Source organism: Pelophylax lessonae, assembly GCF_965119305.1.
Source record: "Pelophylax lessonae genome assembly, chromosome: 2".
Taxonomy (NCBI): domain Eukaryota; kingdom Metazoa; phylum Chordata; class Amphibia; order Anura; family Ranidae; genus Pelophylax; species Pelophylax lessonae.
The window spans coordinates 608,766,490-608,788,946 of NC_138769.1; the positions used below are offsets into that span (position 1 = coordinate 608,766,490).

The 22,457-nt window shown below is 41.8% G+C and overlaps 1 protein-coding gene across 1 annotated transcript; it reads left to right on the top strand.

The window, feature by feature from the left end:
- Positions 1-9,536: 9,536 nt before the first annotated feature.
- LOC309545306 (keratin, type II cytoskeletal cochleal-like) lies at positions 9,537-21,938 on the top strand (the record flags this gene model as incomplete). The annotated part of the gene is made up of 9 exons (XM_082244448.1): positions 9,537-9,947; positions 13,450-13,658; positions 13,787-13,847; positions 15,082-15,177; positions 16,811-16,975; positions 17,948-18,073; positions 20,768-20,988; positions 21,298-21,332; positions 21,820-21,938. 9 exons carry the CDS (start codon positions 9,537-9,539, stop codon positions 21,936-21,938), a joined length of 1,443 nt encoding a protein of 480 aa, XP_082100574.1.
- Between the last annotated feature and the right edge of the window lie 519 nt (positions 21,939-22,457).

Consider the following 22,457-nt stretch of genomic DNA (forward strand, 5'->3'; position numbering starts at 1 on the left):
ACGGAGTCCGTCAGGCGCACCGCCCGTGTTAAAGGGGCCTTAGGGTCCTTTCACATGGGCAGTCCGTATGTCCGTGTTTCCTCCCATCTGTTTGCGGATGAAAAACGGACATAATGTATGTCTATGGGATTGCGGACGTCAGCAGATGACCATCCCCTGACATTCGTTTTGCATCCATTCCGTTCAGTTACGTTTTTTGAGAAGGAAGAGAACCCTATTTTTCTTCCGTTTAATAAAAATGTAACGGACACAAAAACGGATGTCAGCTGATGTCATCTGCTAACGTCCGCAATCCCATAGACATACATTATGTCCGTTTTTCATCTGCAAACTGATGGATGAAAAACGGACATACGGAACTGACCCTACAAAAGTGCATACGTGTCCGTTTAAAAAAAAAAAGTGACTGAACGGATAAAAAAACTGAACTGACTGTGTGAAAGGACCCTTACTTTCACAAAGACTAAATAATATACACTGAATTGGGTTTTTTTTTTACCAAAGAAATGTAGCAATATACATTTTGGGCAAAATGTATAAAGAAAAATTACTAATTTACAAATTTTTATAACAGAAACTAAGAAAAATGCATTTTTTTTTTTCTTTTTTACAAAATTTTCGGTCTTATTTATTTATAGTGCAAAAATTTAAAAACTCAGTGGTGATTAAATACCACCAAAAGAAAGCTCTATTTGTGTGAAAAAAAGGACAGAAATTGTATATAGGTACAGTGTTGCATGACTGAGTAATTGTTATTCAAAGAGGGAGAGTGCTGAAAGCTGAGAATTGGCCTGGTTAGGAAGAGGGTATAAGTGTCCAGCGGGTGAGTGGTCAAACTGCATAAGGGCTCTTTCACACGGAGCGGACCACATTGCGAAATAAAGACCATCATGGCAGGATCACCAGATAATATTTTAAAAAGAGCTAAACATTAAAAATATTTAAAAAATGACCTTTGAAAATACGTGTTTCAATTAATGATTTCAATTATTAGGTTTAGATCTATTTTAATTAGTGATGGACGAACATCGGCCGTGGCGGTTCGCGAACGCCGCACATTTTCTCCACATTGACTTTAATGGGAGGCGAACTTAAAAAACCTTTAGGTCATATTTGCAGCCACAAAAGACTTACTAGCTGTGCACAAATAATCCCACAACATGGACAATGTCATAACTGAAGTATTGCAATTGGAAAAGCTATTTTTTTTTTCATAAATCAGCCAGAACTGACAGCAGCCGGTAAATACATGTCAAATACATATAGGGTCCATTCACACATCTGTAAAATGGGTCCGCATCCATTCCACAATTTGGCGGAACCTTTACAGACCCATTGATTTTCAATTCCAGTCTGAAAAATTAGGCATTCATAGGATAAAGAAGTAAGTGTCGGCTAAGAACGTTGTATTCTGTGGCTGAAGGTACATTAGGCATTCACAGGATACAGAAGTAAGTGTCAGCCATTCCAGGCCCAAAAAATTAGCCCACATGGGTTTACCTGACAGCTAAGAACGTAGTATTATGTGGCTGAAGGTACATTAGGCATTCACAGGATAAATAAGTAAGTGTCGGCCATAAAAGGCCCCAAAAAATAGCCCACATGGATTTACCTGACAGCTAAGAACGTAGTATTCTGTGGCTGAAGGTTCATTAGGCATTCACAGGATACAGAAGTAAGTGCCGGCCAGTATAGGCCCCAAAAATTAGCCCACATGGGTTTACTGAAAGCTAAGAAAGTAGTATTCTGTGGCTGAATGTTCATTAGGCACTGACAGAAAAAATAATTGTCGGCCATGAAAGGCCCCAAAAATTAGACATTCAATGGACATGAAATGCCTTTTATGCCGCTGTTTTTAGCAAAGAGAAGGACCAGGAATTGTTGTGGGTGGATGGCGGTCTGGCGGATATTTGTGGCATGTCATGAGGAATTTCAATGAAATATGGTCTACTGGTCACATGTGTTGAATTCCTCAGAGATCCATGCCTCATTCATTTTTATAAATGTGAGGTAGTCTACACTGTCTTGAGCTAGGCCAGTGCACTTATCGGTCACGATCCCCCCTGCTGCGCTGAACATCCTTTCGGACAGGACACTGGATGGGGGGCAAGCCAACAGTTCCATTGCAAATTGTGCAAGCTCTGGCCAGAGGTCAAGCCTGCCCACCCAGTAGTCCAGGGGTTCATCACTCCTCAGAGCGTCCACATCGGCCGTTAACCCAATGTAGTCGGACACCTGCCGGTCTAGGTGTTCCCTGGTGCTGGATCCAGAGTACAGCTGTCGATGGGTGGGCTGAAAGAAGGATCTCATATCTGAAGTGACCAAGACATCTTCAAACCGCACTCTTCTTGCATTCGCTGTTGGATTGCTACTCGCAACTGTCTCTCTGTGACTGTAAATTCCTCTGCCAGCGCACACAAAAGCAGAATGCAGCATTTCTCGCAGCAAGGCCTGGAAGTGCTGCATTCTGACCGCCCTCTGTGATGGTGGTAACATTTCCACCATTTTTTGTTTGTACCGGGGGTCTAAGTATGTTGCCACCCAGTACTGGTCCTTGCCCTTTATGCTTTTTATACGGGGTCCCCCTTAAAACACTGGAGCATGAAGGCCCCCATTCGCACTAAACTGGAAGCAGTGTAGTGGCCTGGCTCCAGCTCATCATCCAGGATAATGTTGTCCTTGTTCTCCTCCCCCCATCAGCGGATAACACAAGGGATCCCAGAATGGTTTAAAGCATGTTCTTCTTGCTCCTCCTCATCCGCCCCGGCACCATCCTCCTCTGACTCCTCTTCAGACTCCTGTTGTTGACTTGTCTGGGAATTCATCCAATATTGCGACTTCCTCATCTTCCTGCTCCTGCTCCTCGACGGCTTGATCAATGACACAACGCAATGCACGCTCCAGAAAGAAGGCGCAATGTACGATGTCACTGATGGTGCCCTGGCCGTGACTGACCAGTTTGGTGATCTCATCGAATGGCCGCAGAAGTCTGCATGCATCCAGCATGAGCAGCCACTGGCGAGGTGAAAAAAACCCAAGCTCCCCAGAACCTGTCCTGCCGCAGAGTTCGTACAGGTAGTTATTAACTGCACGTTTCTGCTGGAGCAGCCTATCATGCATATGCAACGTTGAGTTCCATCACGTCAGGCAGTCACAAATAAGACCCCTGACGGGCAGTTGTGTTGCTGCTGAATGTCAGCAAGGCGAGCCATGGCTGTGTAAGATCTTCTGAAATGTCCTGCCGCAAGACGTCCTGGACCCCAGGGTATTTGGCAACGAATCGCTGCACGACCAAGTTCAGGATGTGTGCCATTCATGGCACGTGTGTTATTTTGCCCTGTTTCAGTGCGCTCAGCAGATTGGCATCGTTGTCGCACACCACTTTACCAACTGTCAGATTCAACGGTGTCAGCCACTGATCTGCCTGTGAACGCAAAGCTGAAAGGAGTGCAGGACCAGTGTGGCTCTTGGCTTCCAGGCACAACAGACGCAACACAGCATGGCAACGTCTCACCTGGTATGTGGAATAGGTTCTGGGGATCTTGGGTGGTGCAGCGAAAGAGACGGTAGCAGCGGAAAAGGAGGAGTCAGCCGAAGAGGAGAGGGAGGATAGAGGAGTAGGAGGAGGAGAAGAAGAGGCAGGCCTGCATGCAATCCGTGGCAGTACAACCAAATCTACACGGGTGCCACGGGTGCTTAATGGCTGTCAGAAGGTTCACCCAGTGGGCAGTAAAAGTGATATACCTTCCCTGCCCGTGTTTACTAGACCATGTGTCTGTGGTCAGATGTATCTTGGCACCAACACTGTGTGCCAGAGATATATTCACTTGCCGCTGAACATGGCCATACAGCTCTGGAATGCCCTTCTGCGAGAAATATTTCCTGCCTGGGACCTTCCATTGTGGTGTTCCAATGGCCACAAATTTACCAAAGGCCTCCGAGTCCACCAGTTGATATGGCAGTAGTTGGTGGGCTATCAGTTCCGACAAGCCAGCAGTCAAACGTTGGGCAAGAGGGTTATCCGGCGTCATCATTTTTTTTACGATCCAACATTTGGGCAACAGAAGCTTGCCTTTTTCCAGAACAACGTGACGACGGCATCATTGAAGAAGGAGCGGAGGACAATTGTGAGGAGAGGGGAGAAGGAGAAGGAGAAGAGGCTGGACAGTGAGAGCCTGGAGTGTGGCTTTGTGCTTTCTGACGGTGTTGCTCTCAGTGGGCTCGGTGATGGGAGTTCAGGTGCCTTCTTAGGCGGTCGTCCCTAGGTAAGTGTTGGGCTTACCGTGACTTATGCGTTGACTGCAAAGGCTGCAGATGGCAACACTGTTGTCAGCAACGGACACATTAAAAAAAGCCCACACTGCGTAGCCATGTGCTGGCATCCTGGGAGCACCAGATGTGACCGTACATGGTTGATGGCTCGCTCCTGATACATTTGCAGTCTGCTTTGTCCCTCCTGTGCAATGCAAGTTCCGCCTGCTTCTCCTCCCTATCTGCTGGTCCGTCTCTCCCTCTGAACTTCCCTCCTCTTCCTCTCTTGTGGCCACCCATGTGACGTCCATAGACACGTCATCATCCACGTCACCTTCCCCATCACTAACATTTGAGATCTCGGAGTAGGCAGCAACAGCGGGGACGAACTTCCTTGGGCTGATCTGGGTACTATCATCAGACTGCTGAGTGGCGGCTGTTGCTACCTCCTCTTCCTGATCCGATGCCAACAATGGCTGCACATCGCAAATGTCTTGTGATGGATCGGAAAATAATTCCAGTGACTCAAGCGGAGGGTATATGGTGGTGTTTGTGGTGGTGTCTTTGGGGGTGCACACAGCAGAGAGTGAAGAGGGTGCAGATACAGAGGATGAGGCGGGTGCAGAAGAGGAAGGCTAAGTGAGCCACTCAACCATACCACCCCTGCGGAAGGGCCTGCCTCTTCCTCTGCCTGTCATTTTTTAAATTACCCTGTGACAAAAGTCTCTAAAGAATCTCAGTATATCTGGAAAAAGGTATATAACACCCGCTTCAATCTGTGGTATTGGGGGGCTACTGGTTTATCACACCAGTTGTTCCAAAAATTGGCCAGTGAGTTTGGCAATGTGTGTATCAGAGTTAACATAGCAAAAGAGGCAATATTTTTGCAGGACACAAATACACTTATAAAAGTATACTCAGATAACACCCTGCTTCAATCTGTGGTATTGGGGGGCCACAGGTTTATCACACCAATTATACAAATAATTGGCCAGTAACTGTTGTTACTGTGTGTAGCACAGTTATCACAGCAAAAGAGGCCACATTTTTGCTGGACTAAAATACACTCTTAGAAAAGTATACTGTTAAATAACACCCCACTTCAATATGTGGTATTGGGGGGCCCCCTGGTTTATCACACCAGTTGTTCAAAAAATTGGCCAGGGAGTTTGGCACTGTGTGTATCAGAGTTAACGCAGCAAAAGAGGCAATATTGTTGCAGGACACAAATACACTTGTAAAAGTATACTCAGATAACACCCCACTTCAATATGTGGTATTGGGGGGCCACTGGTCTATCACACCAGTTATAATACATTAAAAGTGCTTTTGTTACTGTTTGTAGTATTGCTGCAGCAACGCTCAGTCACCACACCTGTCACAATGCTGCACAGTGCACAATACTAATCCACTATAATATGCTTTCTACAAAGTATATTATACCTTGGATTACCCCCCCCCCCCCTATATAGTGCACTGCAAACCAATACCAATAAAATTGCAGCCCTTTAAATTACTTTTGTGGACATTAACAGAGCGATTTGTGTCACTGCTACCGATATCTAACTGCCCCTAAAGCACAGACTGGATAACTGTTCCTAAACTCAAAAGAGACTGTAGTAGACCTATACCGAAATACCAGCCCTTTAAATGACCTTTGTGGACATTAACAAAGCGATTTGTGTCACTGCTGCCGATCTCTAACTGCCCCTAAAGCACAGACTGGATACCTCTCCCTAAACTCAAAAGAGACTGTAGTAGACCTATACCGAAATACCAGCCCTGGAAAGGAATTTTGTGGACATTAACAGAGCGATTTGTGTCACTGCTGCCGATCTCTAACTGCCCCTAAAGCATAGACAGGATACCTGCCCCTAAACTCAAAAGAGACTGTAGTAGTATTCCAACTTATTCTCCCCAATGCTGGCGGACCTGCGGACAAGTGGCAAATATCTCCCATGTATTCTGGGCTTGCGTTGGCATCTCAAGTTTCTGGAAGAAAATCTTTCAAATTATGGCGGAGATCACCGGCATCCTTAAAAAATCAGACCCCCGCTCTTGCAATCCTACACATAGGAAATCACGATTACCCAATGGAGTACCGTGATATAGTGACCCATCTGTTACTGGCGGCCAAACTCGTCATAGCGCGACATTGGAAAGACGACTTGGCCCCAAGCCACAGGGAAGTACTGATCCAAGTGAACCTCAATTACCAATATGAACGTCTACTGCATGCTAGGGCAGCCCCGGCTATAACATCCTTTGATAATAAATGGGCGGCATGGACTTCCTGGTACTCCAGGCAGCAGACCTAATGTCTGATGTATCTTCGGGCATCCATTATAGTAACGATGTTTATGCTCTCTTTAGACAAAGCAACTCTAATTCCCTAATGATCATTCTTTACCCACTGTTTATCTGTTGTTGAGTGAGCAACTGTGTATTGTATACTGTTTGTGTGTTTGTTTTGATGCAAAAAAAAAAAGACTGTAGTAGACCTATACCGAAATACCAGCCCTGAAAAGGACTTTTGTGGATCTTAACAGAGCTATTTGTGTCTGGCAATCTCTCCCTCATGAACACAGCAGACCTTTCCCTACGCTGACAAAAAGCAGGATGTGAAATGGCTGACAGCTCAGGTCTATTTATAGGGTAGGGGGCATGTTCATGTGCTGAAATGTTTCAATTGGATGTCCCGTTCCACCTGACGGCTGTGTCATGGGTCAAAGTTCTCCCCAATGTAAACTAATATGGCAGCCGCGAACAACGCCAAGTGTTTGCAAAATTGGCGGGTAGCAAACAAGCAAAATTTGCCGCGAACCGACCGCCGGGTGAACCGCAAGGCCATCTCTACTGACAAACATTCTAATCGCTCTCCCCTCTTTTCAAACTAAAAAAAACGTTTTGCCTTTAGTCATATTTTAAGTGAGATTCCTTCTTCTCCTGATCTTCATGGTCCCTGCGGAGACTCCTTCATCACATAAAGTCTATGCCCTGTGATCACAATCCTAAGGACAATTGTTCTTGAATGCTTTTGTAATGAAGGATTAATTTATGTTTTTGTTTGTCTCTACAATAAACCTTGTTCATTTTTGTGAACCACTTTTAAAAAGAAGTGAACCATACTTGAGATGAAACCCCCTTTTATTTGCTTATGTGGTAAGTCATTTCTGGTCATGTTGGTGAATTGGCGAAAATTACATTAGTGAATCTACTGATGGCTGGAAGCTGTCACATTAGTCCATGCTGAATGCTCGATATGTCCTGATAGATTGACTTCTCGTGAACAGGAATGCACATAGATGGATCAAAAGTTGCCTGGTCCCTGCTGTACCAGCCAAATTCTGATTCATCCTTGGCCAGCTTTAGGGACTCAGCCATGAAGATCTTTGTTCAGACACTGCTTGGTATGGTGTTACAGCTGCCTACCAACTGTATTGTTACCCTGTCACATACAACCCTAGTAGAGACAACAAATGGCCATGTCCATGCACATTGTAAAGTCATGGGCCACTTTCGCCAGTATTAGCAAGCTGGTCAAGACTAGAGCAATAGTGTGCAGATGAAGATGAAAAGCAAATAGAAAGTGAGTATACAAGGAGGAGTGGGAAGCGCTGCCATCTAAGTGCAATTAGTCTAAAAACAATTGAAGCCAGAGATAAATGAAAGGTGGCACTCACATTTGGTGAAATTGTAAAAACTATGCACAGCTCAGCTGGGTCGCAGCTGGGTCTATAACTATCAGGCTGTCGGAGTCGGGAGGGCTAGGAGAGGACATCCATTTGGCTGTGAAGGGGATGTGGATGCCGGCAGGTCAGCTGCAAGATGGAGACAGCAGGAGACTGTGGAGATCAGCTGAGGGGATGTACAGAGGCGATGGAGGTCTGGTCGGCAGGCTGTGGTGACTCCACTGATGGAGACTCTGAGAATGGCAACTGATCAGCCACGTTGCAGTGGTTGCAGGAGTCTGTAGCAATCAGCTAGCTGGGTGCAGGGCAGGGATGGTCATCCTGTCAGCAGGCTAGTATAGTAGAGCTGATATCCGAGAGTAAACCACGACTAGAGCCGAGACGGCAAGGTGGCAGTGTTCTAAGACTCGCAAGTTCCAGGAGGAGGTCGTGGGTGGTGTAGAGGCATGGCTACGCATTTTGGGGCCACAAGGACCGCCCCTCTGTCAAATCCCCCTTTTTTCAGATGGTTTGAGTCACCACAGCCTGGCGACAGGACATCCATCCCCTCGGTACATCCCCTCAGCTGATCTCCACAGTCTCCTGCTGTCTCTATCTTGCAGCTGACCTGCCACCATCCACAGGACCTTCCCAGCCAAACAGATGTCCTCTCCCAGCGGCTCCTACAACCTGATCGTAAAGAACCAGCTGCGACCCTGCTGAGCTCTGCATAGTTTCCCCCAGGATACATGCTTTTAAAATTTCACCAAATGTGAGTACCACCTTTTTTTTATCTCTGGCTTCAATAGATTTTAGACTAATTGCACTTAGATGGCGGCGCTTCCCATTCCTCCTTGTATACACAGATCCTAAGGTTTCCAATCCCTTCTTGGGACAGCTGCAGTCTGAATCTTAGTGTTTTTATATTACTGTCTCCCAACACATTGTTGTTGCTTTTTATTTTTTTCCCCCCAATAAACAAGTCCCACTCCCCACTCTACTTTGCGCCATATTTTACTTGTGTTTTGAAAATAGAAAATGAGCGACTACAAAACAATGAGGAAGATCAGCAAAAATTATATGCAGCAACTGATGCAAAGAGGTGAAAACAGTATACTTTATAAGAAAATAAAAAATGGCAGTTGTTTATGATATCCAGTGCTTCAGCAAATTATTGAGTTAAGGTTCTACTTTAAGAAAATAAAATGTATAGTGTAACAGGTATCCACAAACTTTTGGTTAATAAGCACATGTATAGATTCAAATCTTCAGATGATTTGCTTTGTTTTTCATCAGGTTTTCTCTGTAGAAAGGAACCTGAAAGAGTTTTTTTATAGTAAATTTGAATGCTTTTAATCTGCATTAATATTTGAGGTGTGTTAATGCTTTGCCATCTATTAAACTAGGAGGACTGCCTTATAGTAATGTCAGACATCCACGCTCATAATACAAAATTATTGAGTCTTTGTCAAAGATCAAAGTGGCCAAACCCAGTTCTATGAGTGTATAAAAGGGAAATGTCTGTGCTATAGATATATGAGAACAAATTTTTCACATCTCACAGCACCAACATTTCTAGACTAACACAACATTTTCCTTTTGATAACTAGAAACATGTCTCATCAATCTCATCATTCTACCCACAGCAACTCTGCACACAGGAATTTTAGCTCCTCATCAGCTTGCTTACCATCTGTGAGTAAGCACAGCATCAGCCCTGTTTGCACAAAAAAAGTCTCCATTGGCCACAAAGTCTTTCCAAGTTTTGGTAGTAAAAGTGTATACAGTGTTGTCTCTGGAGGACATAAGATGTCAGTTGGAGGGGGTCACTCAGCAAGAATTGGACATGGATATGGACATAGCTTTGGCGGATCTAGCTCTGCAGGCATCGTCCCTGTTACTGTGAACCAGAATCTTTTGTCACCTCTAAATCTGGAGATTGACCCAAATATCCAGAGAGTGAGAACCGATGAAAAGGACCAAATCAAGGGTCTTAACAACAAGTTTGCCACTTTTATTGACAAGGTAAGTGACAACAACAACTAAGCTTTTATTTATAAGGTTTTTAAATTATCATGTCTGAAAAACTTAACATCATATAACAATATACAGATCATTTTCTTAATCTAGATACATGACTACCTTAAGCAGTTAAAGTGTATAAAGTGTATAAAGTGTAACCCCAGTAAGCAGTATCTCATCATGGACCACATGTAGGCGGAATTACTTTTGGCAGGACTTCTTGTCATGAACTTAAAGCCAAGCATGAGTTGACAGATCTATATCTTTTGCTAAACTGCTCAACATTTTAAGTCCTTTTTTATTCTTATTGTTAGTCGCCTTTTCTGTATTTGCACTTGGTTAACTAGATGACATAGGTTTTGAATCACGTGGTTTATAGTGAACGTTTGCCTTTGTATCTCAATATAGATCACTTGCTCTAAACACTGCTAAAATTCAGGCAAACATCTAAACAAACTGAAATACACATACATGAAATGTTCTATTTGCCATACATTTTTTTGTGATTCATACACCACTTCCAGACAGCAGAGCCAAGAGGGAGATACTTCCCTATTTGCTACAGTTAAAGTAGCAGTATCTAAAGCAAAACCTTTTTATTTATTTTTGAGAAAGATATTTGCTCCTGCTTACTGTTGTATCTATAGGACAAGAAGTGAAGGGAAACCTCTTAAATGGGACACAAATGGGCAAAAAAGAACACCTAGAACATCTAGTTTACAACTCTCTGAGCTGCTACTTCACCAATAACCTTTTCAACTTCTTATAGTCTTAAGGGGCATACACACTATAAGATTTTCTGAAGACTTTTTCCTTTAGACTTACCAAAACCATATAATATGAGGTCAAACCTAAACACTTTCAATTTGTAGGCAATCTGGCAGGCTCTTGCACTACATAGAAAAGGTAAATCTGACGGAAATCTAACCACAAAAGTTGGATAGCGTGTATCCAGCTTTACTTTCACCCACAACACGCCACAGAAACAACTCTCCTAAAATGACTTAATATGTAATAAATCCAATGGCCAGCACTCAATACTCCTATTATTTCTTTAGTGTCATCTACAATCTTCCGCACTCCTCTTCCTCTTTTCATAGGGGTCCCCGAGGCCTTGTCTTTTGACCTCTTCTATTCTCTATCTACTCCCCCTCCCCTGGTCAAGTTATAAGCTTGCAATAATAAACTCCACTGGTTTCCACTTTTCCAATTAGTAAAATTTTACAATGCTAACAACATACAAATCCATCCACAACTCTGCCCCCAGCTACATCAACAACCTTCTCTCAAAAGATTCCCATATCTATCCTTTTCCTAAGACCTGCTCTCTAGCTCTCTCATTACTTCCTCCCATGCTCATATGCAGGACATCTTGAGAACGTCTTACACCCTCTGGAACTCATCTCCTCAGAAAAGCCTATCTTGCCTTTTTCTATAACTAAAGTTTTACTTTCTTGAACAACACCTCACAGTTATTACCTTTTGTATCACTTGCCATTCCCTTTTGGATTGTAAACTCTTTCCAGAAGTCCTCCAGTCCCAACCCTTTTGTCTTTGAAGTGTATTGTAACTGTTCAATCTCTTTTTAATTTGTGCTGTGCAGACTGTTGGTGCTATATTATTCCTGTATTATAACAATAGTAAACAAACAACAATGCTCTATCCAGAATTTTAAAAAAAATGAAGTACAAACTATTGTCTGAAATCAGTGATTCCATTTCATTTACATTCATAAAGGAACTGTAGCCTTTACATTTGCATGTAAATTGCTATATTACGCATCGTTGTGAAAAAAATTATTTTGATCCACGGATCATGTTATTGTAGAGCTCTTCTTTAAAGGTACACTTACGTCCAACTGAAAGATGAAGCTTTTAAAGCAAGTTTGTACTTGTGCTTGTACTAAAGTAATGGAATTAAAGGAAATCTCTTGCCTGCTGTCACCTTATGCACACCCCTCTTCCTCTTCTGCTGCTGAGGCCTCCTGGAGCAAAGTTTGTCTTTCTAACAGTTTCAGTAGTAATGGAGTTAAGCCACTGACTGCCCCTTAAATTGGTAATTAGAATAACATAGCACGTGCCAATATGCTGTGTATAGCAGGGGGTCCTTTTGTGCCCCATATCCACAATATTCGCAATTTTATGTACCAATAGTGGTAAAACAAGGGAGAACGGTAAAGGAAAGATAATGCACTTCAGAGATCATGTACTTTAAAGTGTCTGCTGCACAAGATCACTACTTATTTTTATACTTTAGTGTAGCGCTGCCGCCATACGGGCCACTGGGGAATGTGGTCATCTCCCACTCTGCACAGCCAGGCACACAAATTTCCAGTCTCTCAGAGACAAGAAGCAGTCCTTGCAACTTTGTTTTTTTTTTTTTCATTTAGGAGAATTGAACTTGGAAAGGGAAGGGTGCATATGGGATGCTCACTTGATTGAAGGAAATTTGTAGGGATTTAACTATGTACACTCCAGTATATACAATCTTTTCTCCTCAACCTTCAGCACATACATTTGCTTGCAGATTATTACACCCAAGGCCAGCTAGCACTAATATGAGGATCTGACACTGGCTCTGTCAGGCTCAAAGAAAGTGCCCTTTGTAGGCAGGAATTGTGGGCCACTATGGTGTAGCAAAAATTGGTAGCCCCTAGTGCAAGCTGTCCTATATGTGGTTACTGCTCCTAGTACCACCTCTTCAGGCACTGGCAGCCCTCTTGGCTGCAGCTGCCCCTTTCCACTGCCTGTGCCACAAAAAGTCCTCCTGACTGCCTCTGCACTCGCCAATCCCACACTGCTTCATCCCCTTTCTGCCAGGCTTGCCTCCAGTCCTGCTGATGGTCTGTCACCCACCAGCTCTCTTGCCTTGTTCCTCCTGGAAACTTTCCTGGCAGTGTTCTCCCGCTGTCCTCTCTTTGCTACTGTGCCTCCATTCCAGGACACTTCTGTGTGTTTTGAGAGGGTCCTGTCTGCACCTGAGCCCAGGGTCACCACCCCCCCCCTCAGACTGGGGAGCTCCCTCAAAGACCACCGACAGCCTAACACTCCATCTCCAACTTCCACCCAAACGTCTGCTCCCCAGCTGGGCTGACCCTGAGTATTTTAAGGGGCCTGTTCCCTGCCACTCCAAGTTGGGGATTGGTCAGGGTCCTCAGAATACTCTAGGCAGCTCCACCTTACTTCCTCTTCCATTTTTCTAGAAGGTTCCAGCACATTCTAGAAACAGGGGGGAGGTCTCGGTGATAATGCCTGTAAGTTGTCCAGCTCTCCCTGCATTTCTCCCCAACCCAGGAAACAAACTCAGGCAGGCTTGGCTGCCAGCCAAGCCTGCAAAAATGTACCTACACTACAACAAAACTTAACTACACTTCTAGCACTAGATGGTGCTACACTAGGATAAGTAAAGATTCACTTTACAAAGAAAAGAAAAGCATTACATACAAGTAAATATATATGTACATTACCACTGCAAACATGACACACATATTCCCTTTTACTGCTAGGTGAGATTTTTGGAACAGCAGAACAAGATGCTGGAGACCAAATGGGGTTTTCTACAACAGCAGAAGACAGCCAGGTGTCAGACTGAACCTCTGTTTGAAGCTTTTATCAGCAACCTCAGGAGACAGCTGGAGAGTCTCACATCTGAAAGAGTTCGTCTGGAGGCAGAAAGAAGGAACATGGAGGAAGCAGTGGAAGAATTTAAGGCAAAGTGAGTATTGAACAAAAAAAATGAAGTGACTGCCTAGATTAGTCATCTGACAATATTTCCTGTCATTATTGACCACAATATAACTGTCAAACGGGGTATGCACTTACAAATACATTGTATTCCTGCAGATATGAAGAGGAGGTAAACAGACGTACAGCTGCAGAGAATGAATTTGTTAGCCTTAAGAGGGTAAGTGACATACATAGAAAACCATTTATTTGGACACATCATCCTTTTTGCATCTCAGGGCTGCTAATCTAAGCTGTGATATCTTCCTTGCAACATCATTATCAGGCTTGTGGAAATTTTTACAAGGTAAGTTGCTGGGAGATCAATTTCTATTGACATAGGCATGACCCTGTGGGCAGGCTCTCTGGAGTCAAGGCAGCACAGGACTAGGGGATAGGTATAATGTAGTTCAACAGGCAGGACTGACCGCACACTGCTTGAGACTGAAAAAGTCTCTGCTTTGTCACCCCAAACAGGAAGTATGGAGCACACTGGATTTTTGATAAATCAAAAGGTGATTTTAAAGGGTGTGACAAGTTGGGGTTTGTAGCTCAGTGATAGTGACAAAACAGTGAGGCTACTCAATGCTAGAAGTAGTTTTCTCTCTTGACAAATGTACTGCTCTGATTAGTACCTTTTGGCCCTCCTGACTATCAAACAGGTCCCAGTATTTGTGCACAGATGCTGAACCTTGCAGCTTTCCAGCTGTTTTGTCCCTCATGGACTTTCTCTCAGGCTCGGGCCTTGGTCTGTCCTGTCTGGGACAGCACAGTGCAAACATGCACCTCTCACTGCTCCCTTTACACACTGACTCTCTCGGAAGGGTGGGGCCCTGAGCTCTAACTCTGGCTCCAAGATGAATGCAGCACATACCTGCATCAATAGTGTGCCTGCTTCCTAAAAAATCTGGCCTAGACCGCCAAACAGTGCCATGGGCTCACTTTGCCACAAGGGATGGCCACATGGGGAAATGTGCATGTATTGCAGAGATGTATGGTACATGTTTTTTTTGCACATTTTTTTCCCAATACATACTATTTAAGTAATGTGTTTGAAGGAAGCTTCCAGTGTACCTGTTTAGGTACAGCTGCCTACCGTTTGATATATATATCGGTCTGAGTGCATGTACGCATTTGTGTGGATCATTAAATTGCAACCTGCAGCACAGCATGGTCTATATTGTTCTTTGAAAGGTGCTGTAATGCATCAGTGCCTTATAAGTTAATTATTAGTTACTACTGTAATGTCAGCTTTTATAATATGCACAAATAATATGCTAATATCATATTACATAAATAACCTCTTTAAACATTTTTAATTTTTCTAATAAATTTTTCATTTTTTTATCATTGACATAATTTTACAAACACAAAAACTACAAGATTCTTCTCTTTTATCGTCCTCCTGTTCTTAGGATGTGGATGCAGCATTTATGAATAAGACAGAACTCCAAGCTAAAGTAGACTCTCTAACAGATGAGATCAACTTCCTGCGCACACTGTTCGACGCGGTATGTACTGTTTCACAATAATGTCAACCAGACAGTCCTTTCAATGAAATTTTCATGCTTTGTGGATTTGTATTAGGACTGAATCCTGATTTTCTCATTGGCTGCATTTCATTTGCATATTACGCCATACCTATAAAAGACAGAACAAACAAAGCAACTGTTCCTTAAATATTTATTTTTCACACCATCAACTAGTCATCTTCTAAAAGCGTTTTTACACAACATCACTATATTCTAAGCTAGTACTTGCAAAAAAAAGTGAACTTGGCAGATGAGTTTATCTTTGGGCACCAAAGGTCTACAGGCTGTAGTGATGACATTCTTGTGTTCATTTATATATAATAATTCTTTTTTTTTTTTTTAATGCAAGCATTTTAATTACTAGCTTGACTGGATTTCAGCCTTATGCAATCCATTTATAGCAGGGATCTGAGAGAGAATGAGAGAAGCAGCACAAGGAGCCAGTCAGCATGCTGATAGGAGAACAGGGTGACCTAGGGATGAACTGATCACTCTGCTGCTTCCCCTTTCACTGTTAAGTCACAGATTGGGGGGGAGGGTCTGTATGCTGGAGAGGAGTGTATAGATCACAGTATGGTGTAGAAGAGGCCAGTTCATAGTCTTAAAATCATAAGTTCATGGAGGCTGACAAGTAGGTCCTGGTGTTGATGGCTGCAGGCTTAAAATGAGCCAGAAGGGACTGCAGGAGATACAAGGAAGGAGGAAAGAGCAGCGTCATCTAAGTGCAGCAGGACAAATTTTAATGGGCAATAAAAGACAGCAACTTACAAGATGAAAGATGTGTCAGTGCTTGTATAATCAAATAAGGATCATCCGCTATGGAGGAGGACTCGGTGCAAAGGGATGGATTTGCAGTCTGTGCAGTCTGTTTTCCTGCCCGCGCTGGTGGCTTCCAGTGTTTCCTGGAGACAAGGGTGCACTGGGAGAGAGCTGATAACGTCAGATATGGGTCCAAAGGTGAGTGGGAGGTCTGCGCGTTTAGAGCATGCTTGCTTCTTCTTCAGTCATTAGGTGGAGCCTAATCTTTATATAAACCCACTCTAAGATGGCTTCACCTAATGCCTGAAGAAGGAGCACGCATGCTCCGAACGTGCACACCGCCTGCTGGCCTCTGGACTTGGATGTGACGTCATCAGCTCTCTCCCAGTGGATCCGTGTTTCCAGTAAACACTGGAAGTCAGCAGCATGGCCAGGACAACAGACTTTAAAGACTGTATATCCATCCCTTTGCACCGAGTCCTCCTCTTGAGCAGATGATCGTTATTTGATTATACAAGTGCTGACACATCTTTCATCTTGTAAGTTGCTGTCTTTTATTGACTAATAAAATTTGTCCTGCTGCACTTAGATGGCACTGCTCTTTCCTCTTCCCTTGTGTCTGGTATGTATACTTAGGGAGTACTCCACATTGTTTCTTTTCTGATATGAATGTTAAGGGCAATCCCAGACTCTTTGTTTATGAACAGAACAAAGCAGTCAGGAGATGTCATTTAACATCAATTCAAATGGTATTTTGGTATTTGGTCATTTTGTTGAGCTGGGGTCAAATTTTTGGATAACATTTGAGAAAAGCAGAACATAATGATATTTTACTGTTTTCTATTGTTCACAGGAAATTTCTCAGTTGCAAGCCCAGATCTCAGACACTTCAGTTATTGTGTCCATGGATAACAGCCGAGACCTGGACCTTGAGGGTATCATCTCTGAAGTCAAGGCTCAGTATGAAGACATTGCTAAGAGGAGCAGATCTGAGGCTGAGTTATTGTACCAAACTAGAGTAAATGTATTCAAAACATACCTTTCATAAATGTTACCTGGGAAAAAAAAAAAAACCTCAGATAAATACTGTTTGAATGTAAATTTACCACATAGCATAACCCCAACTGCATTTCAGAAAAAACAACATTCTGTAAAAAAAAAAAAAAAAACTTCTACAAAATTATTTGCTGGAATTCCACCTAAGACAACATTTTATGATGATATTCTAAATGTATAGTCTTTTTATTGCTTAGTATTCCTAAGTAAACTTTAAATATCTGGTAAAGTAGAGAGAAATGTAAGCAACAGCTAATTTCCTTGAATATTAACTGGAAGTTTGAAGAAACACATTCATTTTAATAATTGCTTCTTTAAAAAAACACCTACATGTTATATTGCTACAGTATCTGTTGCATTTATAAAAGAAAAAATAATTCTGCTCCTTAGGGGAGCGAAGTAAATTTGGTTATAATGTCAAACGTTGGGTTAATCTCCTTAATTCATTCTCATTTGTGGACCCCTCTGACAGATTTTTATGCTGTTTTTGTTTTAATACCCACAATTTCCAAAGTCATTAGGTTGGTTATGTGATGCCATAGCTTCCCTTTTCATCTTCTCTGTGTCTCTTGACTGGGTGGTCCTTACTGTGAATAAATAGTGCAGTGGTGATGCCCCATTAGGAAGTGAGGCAATGACGCTCTGCATTCACAGTAGTCTTCCATGTTGAGTGATGCTTTCCACCATTCAAATCGGAGGACTGAGGACATCTTGTGGGCAAGAAGTACTGTGGGTCCTGGCTGCAGGTTAAAAAAGTGAGCATTGCAGTATTGCGGCACAAGTTTGTTTTTTTTTTTTCTTCGGTACGTGGGGGACATTTTTAAAGAAATAAAAGTTTGGCCCGGAATTGGGCTTCGGCATCTAGAAAAAGATATGCATTGTGTGTTAATTTACTGTTAATGGTATACAGTAACTGGATATTTCTAATTTTTAGTATGAAGAGCTGCGTATGACTGCCGGAAAACACGGCGATGACCTACGAAATACAAAGCATGAAATTGCAGAACTTAACCGTGTCATTCAGAGACTTAAAGGAGAAATTGATAGTGTGAAGGATCAGGTATTATCTGTTTTGATTTTTTCCTCTTGCCTGGACTACATGTTAAATCAAATATTCCTTTCTAAGATATAACTCTACAATATCTCTCATTGAGAAATGATGCCTTTCCTTGCTAATACACTCACTGACATAATCTTTTTTCTTAATTTTAAATCATGGTAGCACACCTGGCAACGTCTTCATCCAGGATACTGTCACCCCTGCCCACATCCCACACACATCACACTCCCCAGGCAGTTCTGAACAGATATTGCTCACTTTCCAATGGTCCCATGCAGATCACATTCACTTTCTGAGTGGCTCCATTTCTAGTTATGCAGCAAATGCCTACTCACAGATGCAGTGCCTTCAGCGATGCTGTAATCTTGTGATGCAGCTTGGGACACATCATAATCAGGAGAGAACAGCTAGAAGTGGGATTGTCCCAACAAATCTGGGACAGTTGGCATCTATGTGTTAGCTTTTTTTACTCCTTGACAAGGAAAAGCTGAAATAGAATGTTAGTGTAGAGAAAGATAAAACACCCTGTCTAGTTTAACTAACAAGGTAGACCTTTTCTGAACTTAGGAAAATTATTCTTTGGATCTGATTTGTGAAAAGACAATAAATTATTTCTAGAAAATAGTATTTATATTCCTAATTTTATGTTTAATGAACTTTAAGATAAGATAATATACTGCAATTATCTGATGTTTACCCAGTATCTAGCCAAAAAATGTATTCTAGTTTTGGATAGAGTGGGGAAGGTTTAAAACACCTGTCTGGTTTTTAATACTATACTGGGCTTTGTTAGATAGATTTTCCTTCCATTTCTGTCCTGTTGACAATGGTTTTACCAGGCAGGAAGTTAGGGAAAATCTGACTGGGGTTCTAGCCCTCCCTCATTCCACTAAAAGTTGACTTGCTTGGGTCAGTGTATCTTTCAGCAAGCTCCCTTCAAGTATAACTAAAGGCAAAACTTTTTTTTTAGCTTTGGATAGAGTGGAGGGAGATTAGGACCCCTGTCAGCTTTTATTGCTATCTGTGCCCCCATTAAGGAAATTCACCCTCTCTATTTGCCCTATTTACCATTATCATTGAAAGGGAAAGTAAAAGATAACACCCCCCCCCCCCCCCAAAAAAATTTTGGGTTCTCCCCAGAAAAGTAATAGAGGGGAAATCTTACAATGGAGACATTAGTTCTGATGAGCTGGGGGTCCCCAAGGAATTCCCTTAATTTTCAGGGATTTCCTATCACTATCTTTTTGGCTATGGGACAGGAAGTGAAGGGAAATCTCCGCAATAGGACACAGATGGCAAAAAAAAATCAGTCAGAGGTTATAACCCTCTCTTACTCTATCTAAACTAAAAAAAAATAAGTTTTGCCTAAAGTTATACTTTTATTTCATGTCTGGTAAAACAGAACAGGGGATGAACAGAGCCATGGATCTCAGTAAAAACCCAACAGGGTTTCTAACACTTCCCTTTCTGTCCAAAACTAAGAACACAGTTTTATCTTGACCTAGACTAAAAACCATCTATCCCCTAATCATTAGAGATTTTCAGGCTGTCCCTTCTGAGAAGCTCCAAACAAAATTAAAATTTTCAGAAATGCTCATATATTATCTACTCTATATCAACCAGATATTAAAGACACACTTCCTGTTTGAATTTAAATTGAGTTTGAATTAGGCTAGGGATACTCTTTAATAGATACATATAGGTTTATAGTTAGTCTGGTTGAAAAAAAGACACATCTAGTTCAACCCACAGAAAAAAAAAAAAAAAACAAAAAAAAAAAAACACACACAAATTGAAAACCTTGATATACACAGTCCTATACCCTCAGTTGGTCCAGAGGAGGTAAAAAAAAAAAAAAACAATAAAGCATTATCCAATGATCCAATTTGCTCCAGCGAGAGAAAAAAAACCTTCTTGATCCTCCAAGAGGCAATCCTACCTATAAATATTAGTATGCAGCATCCTTTATGCAAAGATTATGGTAGACAAGAGATCTTCCCCATATGAAAGTAATTCCCATAAAAACTACAGTTGTATTTAAAAATAGTATTAATGTACCCCTCAAATGCTCAACTAAAGGAATCCTGCCAATAATATGTCTTGTTGGAGGTGTAGAGATGTCGCTGTTATCTACTCACATGTGTGGTATTCTTTTTTTAATGAAGTATATGCAAACTCTAAATCTGCTTTAGTAATTGTGGCATCATGCCTCATTGTACTCAGTTTTCTTCTGCAAATTATTGTCTGTGAATCTGGTGCAGGTTTCTTACCTGCAGATCCTTCCAGTAACAACATGTCCTGTTGCAGGCTGACAACGCTGAGCCAATTGTGTGCTCCTTCAATTGGCTGTTGGGCTGCCCATCTGATAGACCTGATAGGCAATCACATGGCCAACTGAAGTAACTCACAGGCAAGCTGAGGATTCTGCTGCTAATTATGAGACAGAGGCTTGCCGTAGACAGAAAAATAGGTTGATATTAAATGTGTACCAAAGCATATTAAACAAAATACTAATTATAAACAGTGGTGATATTCTTTTCCTTTTGCCTCACATGTTTTCAAAAAGATATACTGTACATCTACCACTATGATTCCTATGGTGTCCACAGACCTATTTAAGATTAATAGAGCCCAATGCACTCTTTATCTCTATCTATTTACACATTTTTCTTGTATCCTTTGTATCTCTGACAGCGTTCAAAACTGGAAGCGGCCATATCAGAAGCTGAAGAACGTGGAGAGGTGGCAGTCAGGGATGCTAAGAATAAATTAGTTGAGCTAGAGGAAGCTCTACAGAAAGCAAAACAGGACATGGCTCGCCAACTAAGAGAATACCAGGAACTGATGAATGTTAAACTTGCTCTGGATATTGAGATTGCCACCTACAGAAAACTGTTGGAAGGAGAAGAATGCAGGTATGTGCCTTTTCACAAAATACAAGCATAAATAAATAAATTGTTGGCTTGGCTTGTATTGAGTGATATTGTAGTCCTCTTTTGCTACCAACTGCTGGCAAAGTAGGAAGTGTATAAGCACCTTAATGCGTTTGTTGATGGCATTGCAAAATAATCAAATTGACTTGGGAAGCAATTTTAAAGTTCTGTTTAAGAAATAAATACATGTTAAAATGAAGAATTGGGAAAAGTCAAAATAAAAATAGTTTTCATTAATAGTTAATAAGACATACTTGTTCTAACTAAAATTAATCTCTATTTGTCTTTTAGGCTATCTGGAGAGGGAAGTGGCACTGTTAGTATCTGTAAGTATAATATTTCTACAGAAAGCATATTAAATATTCAAAAGTTGGTTTATATTTACAGAACTCAACTTTAGTAATTCCTGTTCCATTTTAATTCATTTGGATTTCAGCAATAGCATAGCAAACAAAATACTGCATTGTCCTTAGGCCCATTCCCATTTTTGTGGTGCCTTAACATGCATTTATTTTAAATGGGCAGTCAACACTATGCATGTAAAAAGGCACCAGCGTCATTTATTCCAAAGACAGCACGCTGAAGTGGGGACATGTTACTATATATTGTATATGTGCATTTGGATGTGATTCTGAATGAATGGCAGTACACAACAATGCACATATACACATGGGTGTTAGGTTAAATATTTAGTAGTTTCCAATGCACTAGTCTGAATCAGCCCTATATCTCTCCATTATGTTTTTAGCACCTATCTGTTAACTTTTCACGTATTTGGTAACTATGGCTAATTCTTTATATTCTTTTCTATAGCTGTACTGCACTCCAGCAGTGGGGGATCCCGTGGAGGAAGTGGACATAATCACAAGAGCGGATTTAGCTCAAGCAGTCTTTCTAAAGGGAAATACAGTTCAGGACATGGCCATAGTTAAAGACAATGTGACCTTGTCCAAGCATTTCATAGCTTGTCAAATGTCAATATGTAAACCAATTTGAAGCCAACATTAGCTAGAAATATTTGATTATTAATGAAAGTAAACTGACAGTTTCCATTTTTTATTGTGCAAAGAAATTTCAGTGCTTATTTCTGGAACTTCCACTGCATAATATGGCTATCCAGTTAGCTAAACTTTGTCTTGGATATAAACAGACTAACGATTTGCCAGGATTTAAAGTTGGCAGGACTAGAAACGTAAAGTGTTACTAAACCCACTACAATAAAATCAGTCTGTACATGCAGTAAAGCATGCTTGTTATACTCACTGTGGAAGCTGAGGGGGTTTACCTGCCACATTGTGTAAAAAGGCTGTTTGAACCTGGCTTCTCCGATCCTCCCCTCCTTTCACTGTCTCCTAATAATTTCCTGATGAGTCTATGGAGTCAGGCTGCACATGCTCAGTTTGGTGTGTATTGCTGGAGAGGTTTTTTTTTCTTGGGAGAGTGCATGTGAT